The sequence below is a fragment of the Dreissena polymorpha genome, chromosome 9 (genome assembly GCF_020536995.1).
Source record: "Dreissena polymorpha isolate Duluth1 chromosome 9, UMN_Dpol_1.0, whole genome shotgun sequence".
NCBI lineage: Eukaryota > Metazoa > Mollusca > Bivalvia > Myida > Dreissenidae > Dreissena > Dreissena polymorpha.
In genome coordinates this window covers 49,659,014-49,677,676 of record NC_068363.1, presented here as the reverse complement: position 1 = coordinate 49,677,676, position 18,663 = coordinate 49,659,014, and the positions used below count along the sequence as shown (strand labels likewise).

The window sequence follows — 18,663 nt, the reverse complement described above, 5'->3', positions numbered from 1 at the left end:
TATGTTCCTTATGGTATGAACAATAGGTACTGCTGTTTGGTTTTTTTTGCTAATAATATGCTGTATTTTTTGGTCATTTTAACTATTGTATGAATTGAACATAACTGTTAGTTTTCGGTGAATAGAGAAATGTTTCCTGCATTAAACAATAAGAAACTGAAATCAGAAGTCTGTTTCTTAAATTTTACAAGTCCCATTTTGAAATGTTGAATTTAAATTTTTTCTAAGTCCAACATTCTGCCTCATTTTTCTACCAAGTACAGAAATTCTGCCTGGCTAAAATGCAAATTGCTAAAAATCTGTCTTGTAAAAATTGTAAGTGTTAAAATTCTGTCTTGTGTAATAATCTTTACAGATAAAATTCTGCTTCATTGTAATTCTGCTTAGAATATCTGTACAGATTGCAAGGTATATTCTGTGTCTGTGTCCTCTTTGTACAGAAAAAATGAATTCTGTCTTGATTCTGGGCAGATTTTGTACAGACTCTATACAGAATTTGCATAAAATTTTCGTACAGGAATTGATGCATCGGTTCACACACGGCATACCCATAACATTATATAAAAAAACACACGTTCTGCGCGTCCTTAAATTCGTCGTCCGAAGTAGGAAAACGTATTGCCCTGCATATTAAGTCAAATAAAGTGCCAGTTGCTGCAATTGTCTGTTTATTTGTCGATTGTGTACATGTAGAATCTATGTTGACATCACAGGGCTCAACATTAACCTAAAAACCAAGTACTTAGAAAATCTACTTGCCCTCAACGTAAAACCACTTGCCCAAACATGAAATATCACATTAACTGTAAACCTCATATTTTTTTAGAAAGATCAAAATGATACACCACGAAAGCTTTTTTATTTTTGCACATTTAACAAAATGATTACAGCAATTAAAGTATTAAAATCTAAATTAAATGCACTTTGTTCTTTTTTGCACTTGCCTGGGCGGGCAACTAGATTATAAAATGACTTGCCCGGATCCAACTTTTACTTGCCAAAGGCAATAGGACAACCGTTAATGTTGAGCCCTGCATCAACATCATTTTGTCAGGAGCAATTGCGGCCATATTGGATTTTGATCATTTTCTTTCGAAAATAAAATGAATTATAGTAAAGTAAAATCTTCTTTTCGTGGTCGTTATGTGTTACAATTCGCATGCTGCGTAAAATTTAATCGAGGCATATGGTGATATTTTTACTCGTTTTACAGTTTGTGTGTGAATTTTTTTAAGACTATTTTGCGAATTAGAACAAATACATTTATATCACTACGCATGGTTACATTCGTTAGATTTTAAGCGCTTTTAAGAATGAATTAAAATAATTGTTAGGCTAAGGTTATTAGATCTATTTATGTTAAACGTCATGTTTAAAAAATTAAAATGGGATAAATAGAATACTAGGATTAGCGTTGAATACAGAGAAGTTTATGTTGCTCGGCTCGAACACCTAAAGCGCTCGCCAAGGCTTGCGCTCCCGGAGTTATAAGCCTCGCAACATAATTGAATAATTAATCGAGACTTACCTAGTAAGGTGAAGGTTGATTATAATTTTATCTCCTGCAATCCCCCCAAAGAGCTCATCACGAGAGATGACGCAGCCACCGCAGCAAGGAATAGCAGGCTTTAGAGTTTAATACAAAGGTCCGCGGAGGACTAATAAATTTGTCAGTGGAAATTAGGGTGGGTACCATAGGGTGGGCGTGATGAGCTCTTTGGGGGGATTGCAGGAGATAAAATTATAATCAACCTTCACCTTACTAGGTAAGTCTCGATTAATTATTCAATTTTATCTCCTGCATATCCCCCAAAGAGCCCCTCACGAGATTTTAGAGAACCGACAAATTTTGTCTATTCAATAAATATAGCAACACATTTTTTAAAATACACAGCATTTATTTCATGTATCCAACACGGCTGATTGAAATTGCATAGAAGATGGTTCTACAATAGTTTTTTGATAGAATGTTGCAAACGTTTTTGCATTTGACCACCCAGCAGTGTCTAAAATATGCTGTAAGGACAGTCCTACCAGACTCGCCTTAGAAGTGGCGGCTGATCTAGTACTGTGTGGTTTGAATACTTCATCAACACCAGCCGCTCTCATAATGTCTTTAATCCAACGACTAATGGTAGATTTTGAGGCGGTCTTGTACGGACTAGTAGTTGTTATGAATAAAAACTGACTGTTTCGAATTTCTTTAGTACGGTCCAAATATTCAACTAACGTTTTAACAACACAAACATTCATTTTACCCTCATAAGCTTTTAAATACATAGGCTTTAAATGTTTTCCCGGTCGAGATTGTTTTAACAATGTATTTGGTTGTATAGTAACCATTGTCGTATTTTTGTCAAATGAAATGTCATTCAGTTGTATTGAATGTATTGTCTGGCAGCGTTGGCCAGTAACCAACAAAAGCAGTATACACAGTTTTCTAGATAGATCTAACAATGTGGAGATCTTTAATGTATGAAGATAGTCCAAAACAACTTTAACATCCCACATATGACAATAACGTGGCAATGACGGACGACTGTTGAAACAACCCTTCATGAATCGTGATATAAGTTCATTTTCATGAATATTTATATTACTACATATGTTGAGAAAAATACTTAAAGCACTACGTGCAGTGTTTAGTGCACTATAGTTTAGTCCGTTCGTGTATAGCTGGGTAAGAAATTGTAAAACTTCATTTATATGGGGTTTAATGGGATTAGTTGATTTTTTGCAGTAAGTAAACCATTTTCTAAGATAAATGTCATATTGTTTTTTGGTACTGCTTCGCCAAGACTGAAGAATAATGTCTCTTGTTGACTTTGAAATTCCATGGCTTTTGAGGACCTTCCTGATAATCTGAAAACTGCGAGTCTCATTTTTTGAAGTGGATGTACTTGCTCGGGTTTGTGTGTTAAAATTAGAATTTCCTGCGACTGTGGAAGTAGGTAACACTCTGCACATATCATTGGCACCAGGCTTGGCCACCATGGTTGAGTCGGCCATATTGGACACACGAGCACCGCTTCGGCGGCGTCTTGAGCTATTTTCTGCAGCACCCGAGGCAACAGGCTGAAAGGGGGATACATGTAGTACAATTTGTTTTCCCAAGGAAAAGTAAATGCATCTATTTTGTAAGCTCCATGATCAGGGAATCTTGAGACATATTGTGGTAATTGCTTGTTCAGTCTTGAAGCGAACAGATCAGTATCCATTGTAGGGTGCAATTTGAATATTTTATTAAAAATAGATTTTCTCAGTGACCATTCCGTGTCATCATTTTTGCAACGTGATAGTTCATCAGCATTTGTATTTTCAATGCCAGGCACATGTGCTACTGAAATATGCAGTTTTCTCTCTATACACCAAAGCCACAAGTTTCTCGCTATCTCGTGAAGTTCACTTATTCTGCCTCCAAAGTTATTGAGATATGCAACACTGCTAGTATTGTCCATGAAAATGTGGATATGAGTATTGGTATGTTCTTTGCAGAATGCTTTCACAGTGAGTTCCGCTGCTTTGAGCTCTAACACATTTATGTGTAATTCAGTTTCTGCGGAGGACCACAAGCCACCTGTTTTATTTCCAGTTGTCTTATTAAAACCACCCCAACCGTGTTTTGAAGCATCGCTGTATAAAACGATAGTTGGTGTCCCATGTGAAATCTTTTTATATGCATGTGACACATTGTCCACCCACCAGTTTAGTATCGGGATCTGTGAATTTGGTATAGTCATAAAGCTATTGTAGTTTCCACGGTGGTTTTTCAACTCTTGTTCTTTGATCCTTTCTAGAGGTTTAATGTATAAAGGTGCATATTCCACACCCGGTATAGCTGCTACTAGTTTTCCTATCAATTTGGCAAAGTGTCGAATATTTGTACGTCTTTTTGACAGTAATTGTTGACAAAGTACGCGAATTTCGTCCCTTCTTGTTTCTGTTAACCGGATTGTCATGGTGACTGAGCACAAGATGAATCCAAGGAAAATTATTTTTTTGCATGGTTCCAGAACAGATTTTTCAATGTTTATTGTTAGGCCTAAGGAATCAAATATTGCCATGGTATCAAACACATTTTTCAAACACTGTTCTTTTGTATTCCCTTGTAGGCAAGAGTCATCAATGTATGCTGTGCTTATATGGCCTTTTGTCCGTAAATTGGCGTATACTGGTTTGAGAACCTTTGAGAAAACACGTGGGCTCGAACCCAGACCCATTGGGAGGGCACAAAACTGATATTTGCAATTTTGGAAATAGAATCTTAAGTATTTCCTATCTTTTTCATGTACAGGAATAGAATAAAATGCATCTGCCAAATCAATTGATGCAAACCAACAATTTTTGCGCATAGCTGCAATAGCAGTGTGCAAAGTTTCCATTTTGAAATGAATGGTGTCAATGTATTCCAGGTTGAATGGTTTTAGATTCAGTATTATGCGAATGGCATTATTTGGTTTTGGTCTGTAGAAGATATTGGAAATAAATTCCCCCTCCTCAGGTACAGAGTCAACTTCTTCAATTATGTTAACTTGTAAAAAAGTGTTGAGCTCTGTTTGAATTTGTGTTATTTCAGATTGGTTGAATTTGTATGGTCTTGGCGTTGTTATTTGACAAGGTGATCTGTTCACTTCAAGCCTGTAACCTTGAATAGTGTTTAAAATCCATTCATCTTTAGTTATGTTCATCCAATGTTTTAGTTCTGTTTTAACTTTGCCAGCTTTGAAATTTTGTTTTGTGTTTTGCAATATGATGTTTTTAACACTTACATTTTCTCCTGTTTTTAGTTCTTCCGTATCTGTGCTTTGTTGTTGTTTTTGCCTGGAAAATACTTCCTCATCGGCTTCTTCTGGCTCTGGGGGTAGTAGCCGGTGGGATTGTTGTGTTCCCACCGGTTCCTCTGGCCTAAAAAAACCTTTTTTCCCTTTTGCCGGAAGTTTTGACCTACTGTCGGCCGCATGTTGGATGTTTGTGTCTGTGCCACGACAATCTTCGTGTTGTCAACGGCCTTGATGTTGTCTGACAGTTTATCCCCAAACAGTTTGTCTGCTGATTTTTCCAATTTGGCCAAGTGTTTGTATTTTGGGGCCATTTCTCTTTTTATCTTTTCTCGTCTGACCTCCACGTTCTTGGATATGCCATTCGTTATCAACTTGAATGCATCGGAAAGGTATGCCTTCAGCTTATTGTCGTTTGATGTCTGCAGATGATCCAGGGCCTTGATGATGGGTACAGCCGTCGACGCCAAAGTGTTGTGCATTTTTTGCAAAATGAAGTCATTGTTTCTAGTTGATGCACGTAGTTGTCGCCATAGAAATTCATCAACTTGAGGAATTTTGAGGTTTGGTATGTTTTTCGGTCTTTTGTTTCGTTCTTTGATTTCTTTGATTTTCTTTTCATCTGCATTACATTGAAGCGCTTTCTGCGATATGGACGCAATTTTCTCTGATACTTCTTCGCCTACGTCTTCATTTTCAGCTACGAAGTCATTTAAGTCTTGCCAGAAATCGTCTTCTTCAGCTTCTGGTTTTTTATTTGACAGGAATTCTTCCAATTCATCGTCAAATTCGTCATCGTCATCGGACGAGTCCATTTCTTCTGGTTCGTCGGATTGATCCTTTTTTGAGGAAGGTCCTTGGTCATCAGAATCTTGATCTGGCGTTCTTTTCCGCTTCAATTCATTGATATCCGTTCTTAAGCTTGCAATGCTCGCCGACATGTCCTTGACACTGGTAGCAATTGACGCGAATTTGCCCATATTTGCTTCAAGTTCGGCCAATATGGCATCACCCCGCGACTTTGAAGTGGACTCGCCCGTTTGCTCTGGGGCACCTGGAGGGTTTCCGTTCTCCATCGCATCAGTCTAAAGTAAATAATAAGAATGGTTCTTATGGTCTTGCATTTTGCAATTGTTGATTTTCAACAATAAGTGTGTGTATTTCGTAAATGCAGTATTATAAGTGCCATAAACGTGACCAGGTCTTAGAATCTTGTAATTGATTTTAGATCAATATGTAGCCGAAACTATAAATAGCTTATAAGTTCCCGACTGCGCATTTGGATGACGCAAGTGCCTGTTCTAAATTTAGAATTATCGAGCATATGTAAAATACGTATTGATCGAACGGGAAGTAACTCGATAATTTCCTGTGTCGCGTTGAGCGTAAGTAAAACACTTACTACTCTTTAAATGTGATTGCATGAATGGCGGACACAACATTTTGTTGATGAAATTGTCCGTTAATACTGCCGATTTTGGCAAATGTACGATATGAAACTGAATGTAAAGAAATTACTGTTGGCACTTATATTGCATATTCAGTTAAGACGTTGAAATTGAACAATGTTGTGATTTGCATTTTGCGTTATCACGAACAATAAATAATGGCGACGCCATTGTTGGTTAGGTCAGTCGTTTTTATTGCCTTTGGCGAGCACAGATTTTCTGTGAATGAGAAACTCAGTATACTGAGAACGACATGACCATATGGAAAGAAATTTAACACGTGTGATTTTTTCAATAATATAATCAAGGAATAACGGATTACTTACATTGAAATCTGGCATTGTTCCCAACAATGACCAGTGTCCGGAATGGACTTTTACATGTCTTACGCTATTTTGCGGAAGACATGGATAACTACTAACATGATCTGAAAAAGATGTCATTAAACATACAAGTAAGAATATTATAATAATTACCAGTTAATTTCCTTGCACTAGATATCCTGTACGCTTAAGATTAATCAGATTTAATTTCTTATTGATTTTTGCTGCTTTCCAAGCTGCTGATAAGCCTCGTTCTGCTATTCCTTGCTGCGGTGGCTGCGTCATCTCTCGTGAGGGGCTCTTTGGGGGATATGCAGGAGATAAAATCTTCTCTGTATTCAACGCTAACCCAGTATTCTCTATATACTATCAAAGGGTAAGAAGTGATTGCACTGTCTGAGAACAGCTGTTCAATTTAATTGATAGGAGTTGTAAGCAGACAGATAGGGCAATCCTGTATTGCGTGCAATTATTAATTCAAAATGCTTGTATTATATAGGTACAAGATAAGTATTGATGCAAAGCATCAAAGGGCGTGGGGAATTTCAATGTTAAAGGCACTCAATGAAGTTACATGGAACGATTTTTTTTCTACTGTAAATATTAATATATTGGCCGATTATTTTAAACAAAAAAGAAAAAGATACTGGTATAACCATTATCTATGATTTTGTGTTATAACCTCCAAATAACCATTATCTATGATTTTGTGTTATAACCCCCAAATAACCATTATCTATGATGTTGTGTTATAACCCCAAATAACCATTATCTATGATTTTGTGTTGTAACCCCCAAATATTTCATAGTTCATTTTATTTACGTTTCCTTTTTTTTTACTGGCATCCGTGTGCAGTTGTCATTAATGGAACAGAACTGTGTAGGTTTTAAAAAATCTGTTTCATCTTGTAAGCGTAATTTCATATTTTTCTCAACTTCAAGGGGAGATGATTCTGAACTTATTCTTACGTTGCTCATTTACGATAGGGGTTGAGTACTCATTGATATGAAAACACTGTAAAAGTTTTAATGTGTTTACAAACCCCCCCCCACCCTCTCACACATATATTTCATGGGCATAATAAAAACAAAAAATGGTTACAATAAAACAGCATATTTATTTAAACTAAAACGTCTACATCAAAACAAAAAGTTCACATAGAACACAAATAAAATAATTTGATTCTACTGGGGCTCGAACCTTGGGCCTCTCACATGTGAAGCGAGCGCGTAACCACTACACTACGGAACCGCTTGAAAAGTCTTCTTCTAACTAAGATATTAATAAGTGACTGTAGTGTAACGGTTATCAATAAAGCAATAAACCGTGTAATATACACGTTAACCAAAACTCGAACAGCAAAAGTCTGCGCTGTTGTTAGAAAAGACACAAAATAAATATATTCTGATTATGTTTTGTTTTTATACAAAACCAGAAAAGTTCACCGGTTCGCGTATTTGCCCAGTCCTTGTGATCTTTTATTATTGCCCAGTCCCTGTGATCAGTTATTAATTAAAAGAATTAGCTTATTGGCAATAAATTTTGTAGTAAATGTAATAGGCACAAATGCAGTACTTATTTACACTAATTTACACAAAAAATCACCACTATGCAAGATATTCTGACAACAAAAATATATACATTGTTCCGTAAAATAACTTCTCCTCCCATAAGCGAAAAAAAAACGTATTACATACGAGTTGCCGCACTTCAGTGCGACGCCAATAATAAAGAAAACAGTCATGTAGGGCATGTGGAAAATAAAAAGCACTATTTTAGGTTTCAAAAAAGGGTTTGCCATAAAGGAAAATTAATAGTTGTAGGTTTTTATGTGTTCAAGAAAACCAACATTTTAAGGTGACTTTTTTGACAATGAAAAAAAAGAAAATGCTGTGTTAACGATAAAATCATGTATCACAGATATGTGTAATGATTTCTAGTAATGTTCTCTGCATTCCACGAAATTAATATGATTGCCACTGACTGTGACTTAAAGATCAAATACAGCTAATTAGCTACTGGTATGCCCTAAGAGATTTATTGCCCTGTTTTGGTAACACTGGTGCCTGAAATTGATTTCTGATGCAAAAGAGCTATAACCACTAGGCCAAAATATGGGGAAAATATGTAGGATCTCTATCAGCCCAATCACCTTTATGAACATAGCACAATTTGGTCAGACATGATCTTCATTTGGATAAGGTTGTCTGTTCACAAATCTTGATTGATGGCTGGGGCACTGGAGTGCTTGTATTTTCTGATGGGGACACTGAACTCGGTGTATATCATCAGGATTATATTGCCATGAACTAGAACAGATCATTTTTCATAATAGCCATTATTTAACTCTTTCAGTGCTGGAACCAAATTTTGAAGGCTTTTGCAAACAGTTTGGATACCTGATGAGACGCCACAGAACGTGGTGTCTCATCAGGATCCAAACTGTTTGCTATTCTGATAGTATTCTTTGGAAAAAAATCGAAGAAAATGCTAATTTTAGAAATTCAGCAGGCGACATTTTACTTTAGCAGACGACAAATTTCCCAGCTTGCAAAGGGTTAAGTGATATGTACCGGATAGGAATTATGAGTTCTGTGATACCATTTAATTTTGTCCGCAGGAAATTTTGACAATTTAAAAACTAATAACTATTTAGTTAGCACTTAAATTCGCCAATTTCTGATTTTGATTTTTTTTTTTTTAAACAATGCATGAATCAGTCAATATCTGATTTGTTTGTAATACAACTCATTGTGAGGAAAGGGGGGGGGGGACACTCTGGAGTCACTTGCAGGAGGTGGGGCCTGTTTGTCACATGCATATAAAACTAGACATTTGTTGTTAGGTGATAGTAATGGACCTTAATTATTGTATGCCATTTACAAGTTCATAATATATGTTAAACGCAACAGTGAAATAGAAATCAGTACCGTAAATACACAAATATAATACCCCTTGTTTATAATACGCACCCCCCAGTGTGGTCCAAATTTATCGACAAAAATTGAAAATCCGAGTAAAATACGCACTAAAAAAATCAGTGTCCGAAATCGGCTATGACGTTGTCATTTCTGAAAAAAATGTGTCAATATATATTTGTGTTGTGAAAATAGCAAACAATTTGGCTTTATCAACCATCTGTTTTACTGAGGCAAATATATATGGCCCCTTTTATCAACACCTGAATACAAATATGGGTGTCAAGCAGCCATAATTGCAAAAGAAAGAAACAGAGACGCTTTTTTTAATAACATTTAATTCCTTTTGACAGTATTCAGAACTATAATAATTATAATAATAAAATAAGAAGTATTATAATTATAATATCTAGGATACAGACGGTTGGTTTATTTGGCATATTGGTTGCAAAAGCAATTTTCAATTTGCTTCTAATGGGGAAAAGGCTATAAAGTCTTATTGTTTGCATGTTTCAGGATTGAAGAACTTAGTAAACAGTACTCAAGCTTGGAGGATGAATTCAGACAGGCCATACAGATTGAGTCCAGCAGATTTCAGCAGGTTGGTCAGCATGGATACTGATGTCTATTTTACCCCTGCAGGGAGGGGCTGTAGTTGTAGGACTAGGGTAAAGGATAGAATCAAATCTGATTGTGAATTGCTGCAGAACAAATTGCCCCTCACAAGAATGCTGCAGTGTCAGCTTACTATCTTATTATGAGCCAATAAATCTCTGATAAGCCCAATGTAGCAAAAGGATCAAGACAATTATTTCTGGCTGAAGATATTGTATTGTTTTCTCTCCTGTTTAGAAAGAAACACTGCATGATTATAATCACTGTAATTATATGCATTTTTAATGTGTAAATGTTCAGATATAAAGAATGTATTCCTACAATGTATTTTTGCCAATGATGATTATTGTGGTGTAATAAAATGAACTTTATAAAAAGTAAATTGTAAACTTTCTTTGCAACTGTATGATTTTCATTTGTGATACATAGTACACAGTGATAGTGAAATAACTTGAAAATTGGTCAAAAAAGTTCAACATAAAAAGGAGTTTGAACATTTGTATTAGCGCGTTTTTGTGTGAATACCTTGGGCTTACCATATGATACATCATTTTTGATGCAGATAATGAAGGTGAGTAATTTTTACATTAATATTTTATTTCATGTTGAAATAAATGCCTAACATTTCATCATTATTATGGACAGCAAGCAACCAAATGGCATATTCAATGCATAAATACAAGTATAAAATGGGAATAACGTAGGTATCATGGTAGCTATATAATTATTACGTATGACGTTAAAATGTTGGCTACGTTCGCATATATATTTCAATACAAAAAGTCGAAATACCCTTTTTATTTATCATTAAAATGCATTAAATAAACAGAAAATTTGTTTGCTTTTCGTGAATACATGAAATACTTATCTCACATCGAAGTGAGAAAATGTCCATATTATCACTTGCGCTCGAGTAATATTGCATTTTTGTCACTTCTTACTGTTCGAGATGTATTTCATATTCACTCAAAACAAACAATTGTCTTTTATAGAACTTAGTTTTATCCTCCTTTTCAGATAAAAAATATCTTAAAAACCAACATTTGTTTGAATACTATTATTAATGGAACCTTTAATGATGTCTTTGATTGAGACTTTATTATAAACACTGGTCGTATGTTAATTTGTTTGATAAGAGACAGTGATATTTTATAACTTTAATGTTAACTCCTACGTCTCTGGTAAATTTTAGGTATCACGTAATTATTATTGTAACTTGCAAATTTCACATTGATTTCAATGTATTTATAGCAAATGTCAATTAGCAATATTAGAAGTGATTCAAAGTGTTCTTTATAATTTATTCTTTTATTCTTACAAAGCTATTTTATAGAAATGTCATGTGCATAATACCATTAAATCTTGTGTTATAAGTCAAGTGATAACAAAGGCATTCTTTTTTTCAGATGTCAGATGGATGATAAACCTACGTTAAGAAGTCTCAATGACTTACCCTTTATAAAAATAAATGGTAGTTGCTGGATTGAATGTGAAAGACTTTCAACTTTTCTTCAAAACAGTAGGGGTGAAAATGAACCAAACGTCAATTATAGTAACATACTTCGTGACTTAAGGAGTTACAAAGCCGGAATTTCTGAATTTAAAGGGAAAAAGATTGTCAGTGCTTCGTCTGTGTTGAAATATTTAATCAAATTGTCTGACAAATACTCAGTGTGCGAAACTGTTCTCAGTGAATTAACAGACATAGTATTTAACTTTCAACAAAAAGAAAATAGGAATATATTCAATGTTGTTGACCTGTACAAGGAAATAGCAAAGTATGATTTATGGTGTGAAGATCTGTTGTTAAATGTTAATATAAAACACAGCTATACCCTGTACACTGATTATAAAAGTCATTTCAATGAGCTTGAATGGAAAAAGATTTGTTACTTTGAATACCATTTTGGTAGGGGACGCAAAACAATCCTACAATATGAAGAAGAGTTGCAAGAAAAATGTGTTTTCCTTCAAAGTCTTAAAATTTCAAAAAACAAAGCAGAAGTTTCACAACAAAAGTGTGAACAGACAATCCAAACTAACAATTTGCGAAAGTCAGCAGCGGATGCTATCCATGGACAAAACTGCGTACACAATGATGTGACACATTCTTATATTGGAGTTGTCACTTATGGATTGGTTTGTCTGTCCACATTAAACGTTGAGTGTACATTTGTGGTGTGAATTGCTTTCACACTTCTCAAGTGTGACCCTTGAAGAACAAAGAAATGATTTTCAATCCAATTAATCAGCATATTCCTTAGCTTTTGCCATTTGAACAAAAGGTTCAGAATGTGTTCAGCATGTCATTCCTTGCACCTAGCATGGTTTCTATATATCCACTTTCTACGAAATTTTGTCTTAAAAAGTACCTTATAATTATATAAAGTCCTTGATTTACATTTATGCCTTCTACCCTCAAAAATATTCAAAATATAATTTTCATGATTTCTCTGCATAATAAATTGTTAACTTAAAATGATACAAATACACTGCATACATGATAGAATAATAACATTGTATCCAGCTTAATTTAAATTCAAATACTGCAATATTTACTTTCTGAAAATGCAGTTGTGTCTCCCAATGTAATTCAAATGAGTTGTTTACAAACAAGAACACAAGTTTAGTGGAATTTAAATGCAATTTGAATGTGCGTTGCTGTATATTTAGATGGATTAAGTTAGTAGTTTGTAATAGCAAATTAATTTGCCTTGAATCCAGTCAGGGAGAATAAATTAAAATAAAATTTGATAATTTTTTCAAGAATTGAATTAATATAAATCTTTTAATATAGACTTCGTAGGTCAGTTAAATATTGAAAATGAATTTATTCTGAGATGTTAAGGGTAAATTCTTTATGTAAGAAAGTTATGAAAATAGATCCAGTAACCTCTTTCTTAGGTCGATCTTTTAAGGATAAACTGGATAAATACAATCATTTTCAATCTGATTTACTTAATTAACAGATTAGATGACATACAAGATTCATTTGTAGATCATATAAACCCCTCCATTTTGTTAAACCCTTTCCCACCCAGAGGCAAAGTGAAAAAGGCTATGAATTACTGTCTGTTAAGCTAGGTGTTTTGCTGTTTGCTGCCCATCAGTATCTAAGGATTGGAAATGAAGCCTTAAAAAATTGAATCTAGTAAGAAAGGTCTTTAAATATAACTTTCTAATGGACTACATACATGTAAGAATACCTATCCTAGTGGTAAAGTGTTAAAGGATCAGCAAATTTAATATCAGACAGTATTGTGAGCAGATGCCATCTAGTGCTTCTTAATTCTCAATATGAACTTTCTACCAATTCTTCATTATCCACTGTCAAGATATGAGGGACAAAGTGTTGTAATTGGGATGTAAATGTTGTATAGATACAGCTATGTCATGCTCAATCTTTTTCAGATTACATGAACTTCTGTTATTTTGGTATTTTTTCATAAAAGTTTTACAAATATGTATGAAAATATATTGTAGATTAATTCTTCAAATAATATTAAGTGATTTTATTTACAGAATTGGAATATTAGCAATCGCAAAATTTAATAAAAATGCCACACGAGGGACTTTTATGAGTTAATGTTTGCACTATAATATTTTGGCTTGTCAAGTTTTTTTCTTAAACAAAAAACCCTTAAAGTTGTTAATGCAAATTGAATTATCCTATTTTATTACTGTACATGTTTAAAAAAAAAAATTGTGCTGAATGTGCAATGCTTTCTGCACAAGAAGATGCAACTGTTATATTAATATATAATCAATTATCTTCGGAAATTGTGGTATATTTTTATGGTTGTTTGTGCCCCCACCCCTGCGAAATGTTGTTCTGCAGTTCACGAATAATTCGTGAACAGTTCATGAACTGTTCGTGAACTGAGTTCATGAATTGTTCACAAATAGTTCGTGAACAGAAAATGAGCCACGTCTGTGAAAAGTTCTTGAAATTTTAGTTCATGAACTGTTCATGAACACTAATGGCATGAAGTGTTCATGAAATATTCTTGAAACCTAATGGCATGAAGTGTTCATGAACTATTCTTGAACAGGTGTGGCATGAAGTGTTCATGAACTATTCTTGAACCATTATGGCATGAAATGTTCATGAACTATTCATGAACATCAATGGCATGAAGTGTTCTTGAACAGTTCATGAACAACACAATTCTTGAAAAATTCTTCAGGGTTTTGCTGTTCACGAACAGTTCATGAACATTTTCCTTCTATTTTTCAATGGCTCATTTTCTGTTCACGAACTGTAAGTGAATAGTTCATGAACCATAGTTCTTCAAGAGTTCATGAACTGAGGTGGCATGAAGTGTTCATGAACTATTCATGAACAAGAATTTGTCAATTTATGCAAAGGTTATCATAAGTGTTACTAAAGCTCAACAAACAGGTCAGGGTAAGAAGAAACAAGTCTTGTATTAGCACTTAACATATTGATAGCAACATATAACAATAATTTAAATATAACACTAATAACTGAGATACAAGTGGTTTGATAATACTCTTTAAATTTCATAATACAACTTTGCACTATATGTTCATGAATAATTCATGTATTGAAAAGATTATGAATAGTCTCATTTTCAGTTCAAGAATCATTTACTAATCAATGGTTTCCCTGAAATGGTTACACTTACAGTGCCAAAGAACTTGAAATGGAACCAATGGCTGATCAGTTCAGCCGGTAATTTATTAAAGACTTACATTTTCAAATATAACATAAACCATGTGCCTTCCGTTTCAACTTCCTGTGCACACAATATTCTTTCTTTGTAAAAACAGCAATGCAATGTACATTGAGTTCTTGATATCATCTTAAACTGTTCTTGAAATAAGATGTCCTTAAAACATTCTTAAACTTGTCTTTTAAGTCTTCCAAGAACAATGACAGATCCTTTTAAAAACATATTGGATTCTTAAAAAGTCCATCATACGTTCAAAAACATTGTGTAGACCTGTTTAAGAACATCAGAAGGAAACATGTTGTTCAATAAAGTTCTTAAAGTGTTCAAGAATAGTTTAAGAATAATTCAAGAACAGGAAAGGTCCTTAAAAAGTTATAGAAGTGTTCCTGAGGGCAGTTCTTGAACAGTTCTTGTACAAATGTTCTTAAAATTCTCTAGAACAGGTCAAGAACTCTAACTTACAGTGGTGAAAGTACTATGCATATTCATACTAACTTCACAGGTTTCACAAATCTACAAGATTTGTATGCTAGACATTTCAATATTACTTTCAAAAATATGTATGAAACATCTAGCACAAAGGAATTCATGAATTATTCATGATGGATCCTTAAAGTCTGTCTCAGAAAAGTCATTAGAAATACTTGTGCATGAAATGTTCATCACTAAGTATTTATGGTTAGATGAAGAACTGTTCATGAACTTTGAAATGTTCTACAATAATTCATAGACAGTTCATGAACATGTCTTAAGAACAGTTCATGTCCAAAAGTTCATGAACCAAGCTAAGGAACTTTTTCAGAACCGTTCATGAACAGTTCTTGATTGGCTTAGCCGGGGCACTTTTAGAGGAGAGGGGGGTAATATAGATTTACCATTGCTGGTGCTATTTTGAGTGCTGACATTTAACTTATATACAGTGCTTATTATTTTCCTCTTTCAAAGTGTTTGCAAAGCTCCCATGAGAAATCAATTATTTTAGTATTTGTTTCCCAAAAATAAAATATTCATGGTCATCCTTAAGAAAAATATTTTTCTTACTAATTTGTAAGTACATTCAAAAACTTAAAAAGCACAGACAAAAGATGACATTTTATAAATGGTCTATATTTAAGGGTTAATGTGTGAAAAAGGTGATTGAAAAAGGTTTCTGCTTTTGTTATTTTTGCAGACTTTTCAGAGCAATATTTGCATGCAAACTTAAGATATTTTATTAGATTTGTATGCCTGCAATTACCCATTACCACTTAGATATGTATTTTGACACATTTGTAGTCCCTCAGAAAGTTATATTTTAATTGAAGACCTTTCTAATACAAAATTCAAGTTTTAAAGGCTTCATGTCCATACCTATGATTCTGATAAGCAGCAAACAGCATATAACCTGAACAGACTGTGAGTTACTCGCATGCTGTTCCTTTTTTTTTATGTTTGCACTATTAGCCATTTTCAATTTCCTTGTGAGTTGGAAAGAGTTAAGAGGGGTGGAGTAAATAAGTAAGTTTCCTTTTTTATACAGATTGATCAACAATATTGAATCAAATCCTCTTCATATTTCACTTTAAAAGTTTTACTCTGCTTAATTTATGGAAATTTATCATTTAAAAATACCTGTCAGGAGATTAAAATAACAACTTATACTGGCAAATAACTAAAATCTGTCTTATATCTATCAGAATATAGGAATTTTAAATGCCTGTGCAAACAGTTTGGATCCAGATGAGACGCGACAAAACGTGGCGTCTCATCGGGATCCAAACTGTTTGCTACTCTGATTGTATTCTTTGAAAAAAAATCGAAGAAAATGCTAATTTTAGAAATTAAGCAGACAACATTTTAGCAGACGACAAATTTCCCAGCATGCAAAGGGTTAAATGAAAATTGAATCTAGGCGAAAGTGTTGTCCCAGATAAGCCAGTGCAGACAGTGCACAGGAAAATCTGCAATGATAATTTTTACATGCATGAAGTCTTTCCCACTCAGAAGCAAAGTGAAAATTGCTATTTGTGCAAACAGCATAAAACAGGTACAGCCTGCTGCTCATCAGTATCTAAGGGATGGCAATAAAGCCTTTAAAACTTGAATATAGTAAGTAAGGTCTTAAATCAGATATAACTTTCTAAGGGACTACCAATGCATGAAATTACATATCTAAGGGTAAAGGGTTAAGTGATGTATTCCCACAACATAATGACGTTTAGTCACAGAGTCAAATAAATGTTCTTTAAAAACACAAACTGAACAAATTGTTGCAGATACATTTAAATACTGATCAGCAAATCTGTAAACAAAATGCAGGCTTCTATGGGTGATTTGTGCTTCAAGTACTCACACATATACAAGGTACTGATACAGTGAACCTTGTGAATAATACTCCTATTAGGGGATTAACTCAGGCACTGAATGAAGACATAACAATATATATAATAACAAATGTTGCATGTAAGTTAACAATGTTCTATTACTGCTTTCCCCAAGGTTTTCTATCCGCCCAAGGTTCATACTGTATGGCTTTTAAGGGTTTTTTCATAACATGTGTTTGCTTTTTGCTATTACAAAAACATGATCAATTACCGACTTGAAAAGCATTTTATAAACATAAGAAAGTTATCACATTCACATCAAAACATAGATAATAACAAAATTATGATTTGTTTATATAAATCCTACTAACTGTGAAAATGATTATAACAAACACAAGGAGACGACAAATATTAATTTTAATCATCATATCTAGGAATGATATTGTTTCTTACATTTAGGTATAAATGACATTAAATTAATGAACTGTAGAAAATAAAACTATCGGGTTATAAACAGCAAAATAAATAGATTATAATCTTTCCTTATATTTGAAGGTAATGATGCTTTCACTATGGGAGATAAGTCAATTCCTGGCAATCTTTTTATTATGCAGATCCTATTAAAATCCATCTTGGATTCCAAAGGCTTAGACAATGATTGGATTTTTTATTGTATGGTATTTAGATACATTGATGTTTCTGATCTGCAATCAGGTTAATTACAAGCATTCATTTGATGGTACATTTCTGAAGAATACAGGCAGTAAGCTGTTTCCACTAAATCTCTATATATTATTGACTATGTCAGGCAGCTTTAAATAGTGTAAATTTTTGATGTTTTAAAGGAATTTTTATCAATGAGTATGAAAGAACACACACAAAAAATGTTTGTTGAAAAGTATCGTAAAATTCAGGCTGAAATTTATAGAACAATGTTATAATATGCAAGCTGTTTTAAATATCAGAAATGATTGAAATCCCTTATAACCATTATCCTAATGTTCACGTACCTATAGTTTTATTTAGAATATGTTATTTTTAACCTATACAAAACTGTCACATTTATATGAGTGAAGCTGATTGTGTAAGAATTATATACTAATCAGATGCTTTTTACCTTGTGTGGGGATTCAGGTCACTGTTTAAAGCTAAGGAATAACACCTTATTGACACATTTATTCAGAATATGTACCAGTGTGTGATAAGTGTGCATATGTCTAAACATAATTTTAAAAGTCATTATTTGGTAAGAAAGGGGTTCACATCTTAACCAAGGAATGCACCGCCAACATTGCACATTTTACTTCACTTTTGCCTTATGTAGGACCTTAGGCCAAAGCATATAAGATCTCTTGATACCAGACCACATATAGAATAAAGTCAGAGAGAGAAATTCAATGAACCCTGTTCCACTAAGAAAATAATCATTTTTTTGGTTCCAAGCTGAAGTCAGCATTTTAAATTACGAGTGAAACTACTGCAGGGAACATGGAACCAATTAGCTTAATATAATATATTCTTTTTCTGGTTCCCAGCTAAAGTCAGCATTACAGACCATGGTGAGGAGAATGCTGGTAACC

At 33.8% G+C, this 18,663-nt stretch overlaps 2 protein-coding genes across 3 annotated transcripts in view; one reads left to right on the top strand and one right to left on the bottom strand.

Annotated features, from left to right (window-relative positions):
• The window catches only part of LOC127846487 (leucine-rich repeat and coiled-coil domain-containing protein 1-like), a 283,849-nt gene that overhangs the window by 223,076 nt on the left and 42,110 nt on the right, over window positions 1–18,663 (top strand). The window contains exon 16 of the mRNA XM_052377759.1: window positions 9,985–10,069. Coding sequence (XP_052233719.1) covers window positions 9,985–10,069 — 85 coding nt within the window. The remainder of the gene's footprint in view (window positions 1–9,984; window positions 10,070–18,663) is intronic.
• On the bottom strand, window positions 1,878–6,863 carry LOC127846495 (uncharacterized). 2 transcript variants are annotated; one of them, XM_052377782.1, is made up of 3 exons: window positions 6,703–6,863; window positions 4,770–5,863; window positions 1,878–3,075 (listed from the first exon to the last, which is right to left on the bottom strand). In XM_052377782.1, the coding sequence occupies exon 2, from the start codon at window positions 5,852–5,854 to the stop codon at window positions 4,784–4,786; it is 1,071 nt and encodes a 356-aa protein (XP_052233742.1). In that variant the 5' UTR covers window positions 5,855–5,863; window positions 6,703–6,863; the 3' UTR covers window positions 1,878–3,075; window positions 4,770–4,783. The 2 variants fall into 2 exon arrangements, with proteins under 2 accessions (XP_052233742.1, XP_052233741.1); XM_052377781.1 differs by having other exon boundaries at window positions 6,703–6,862.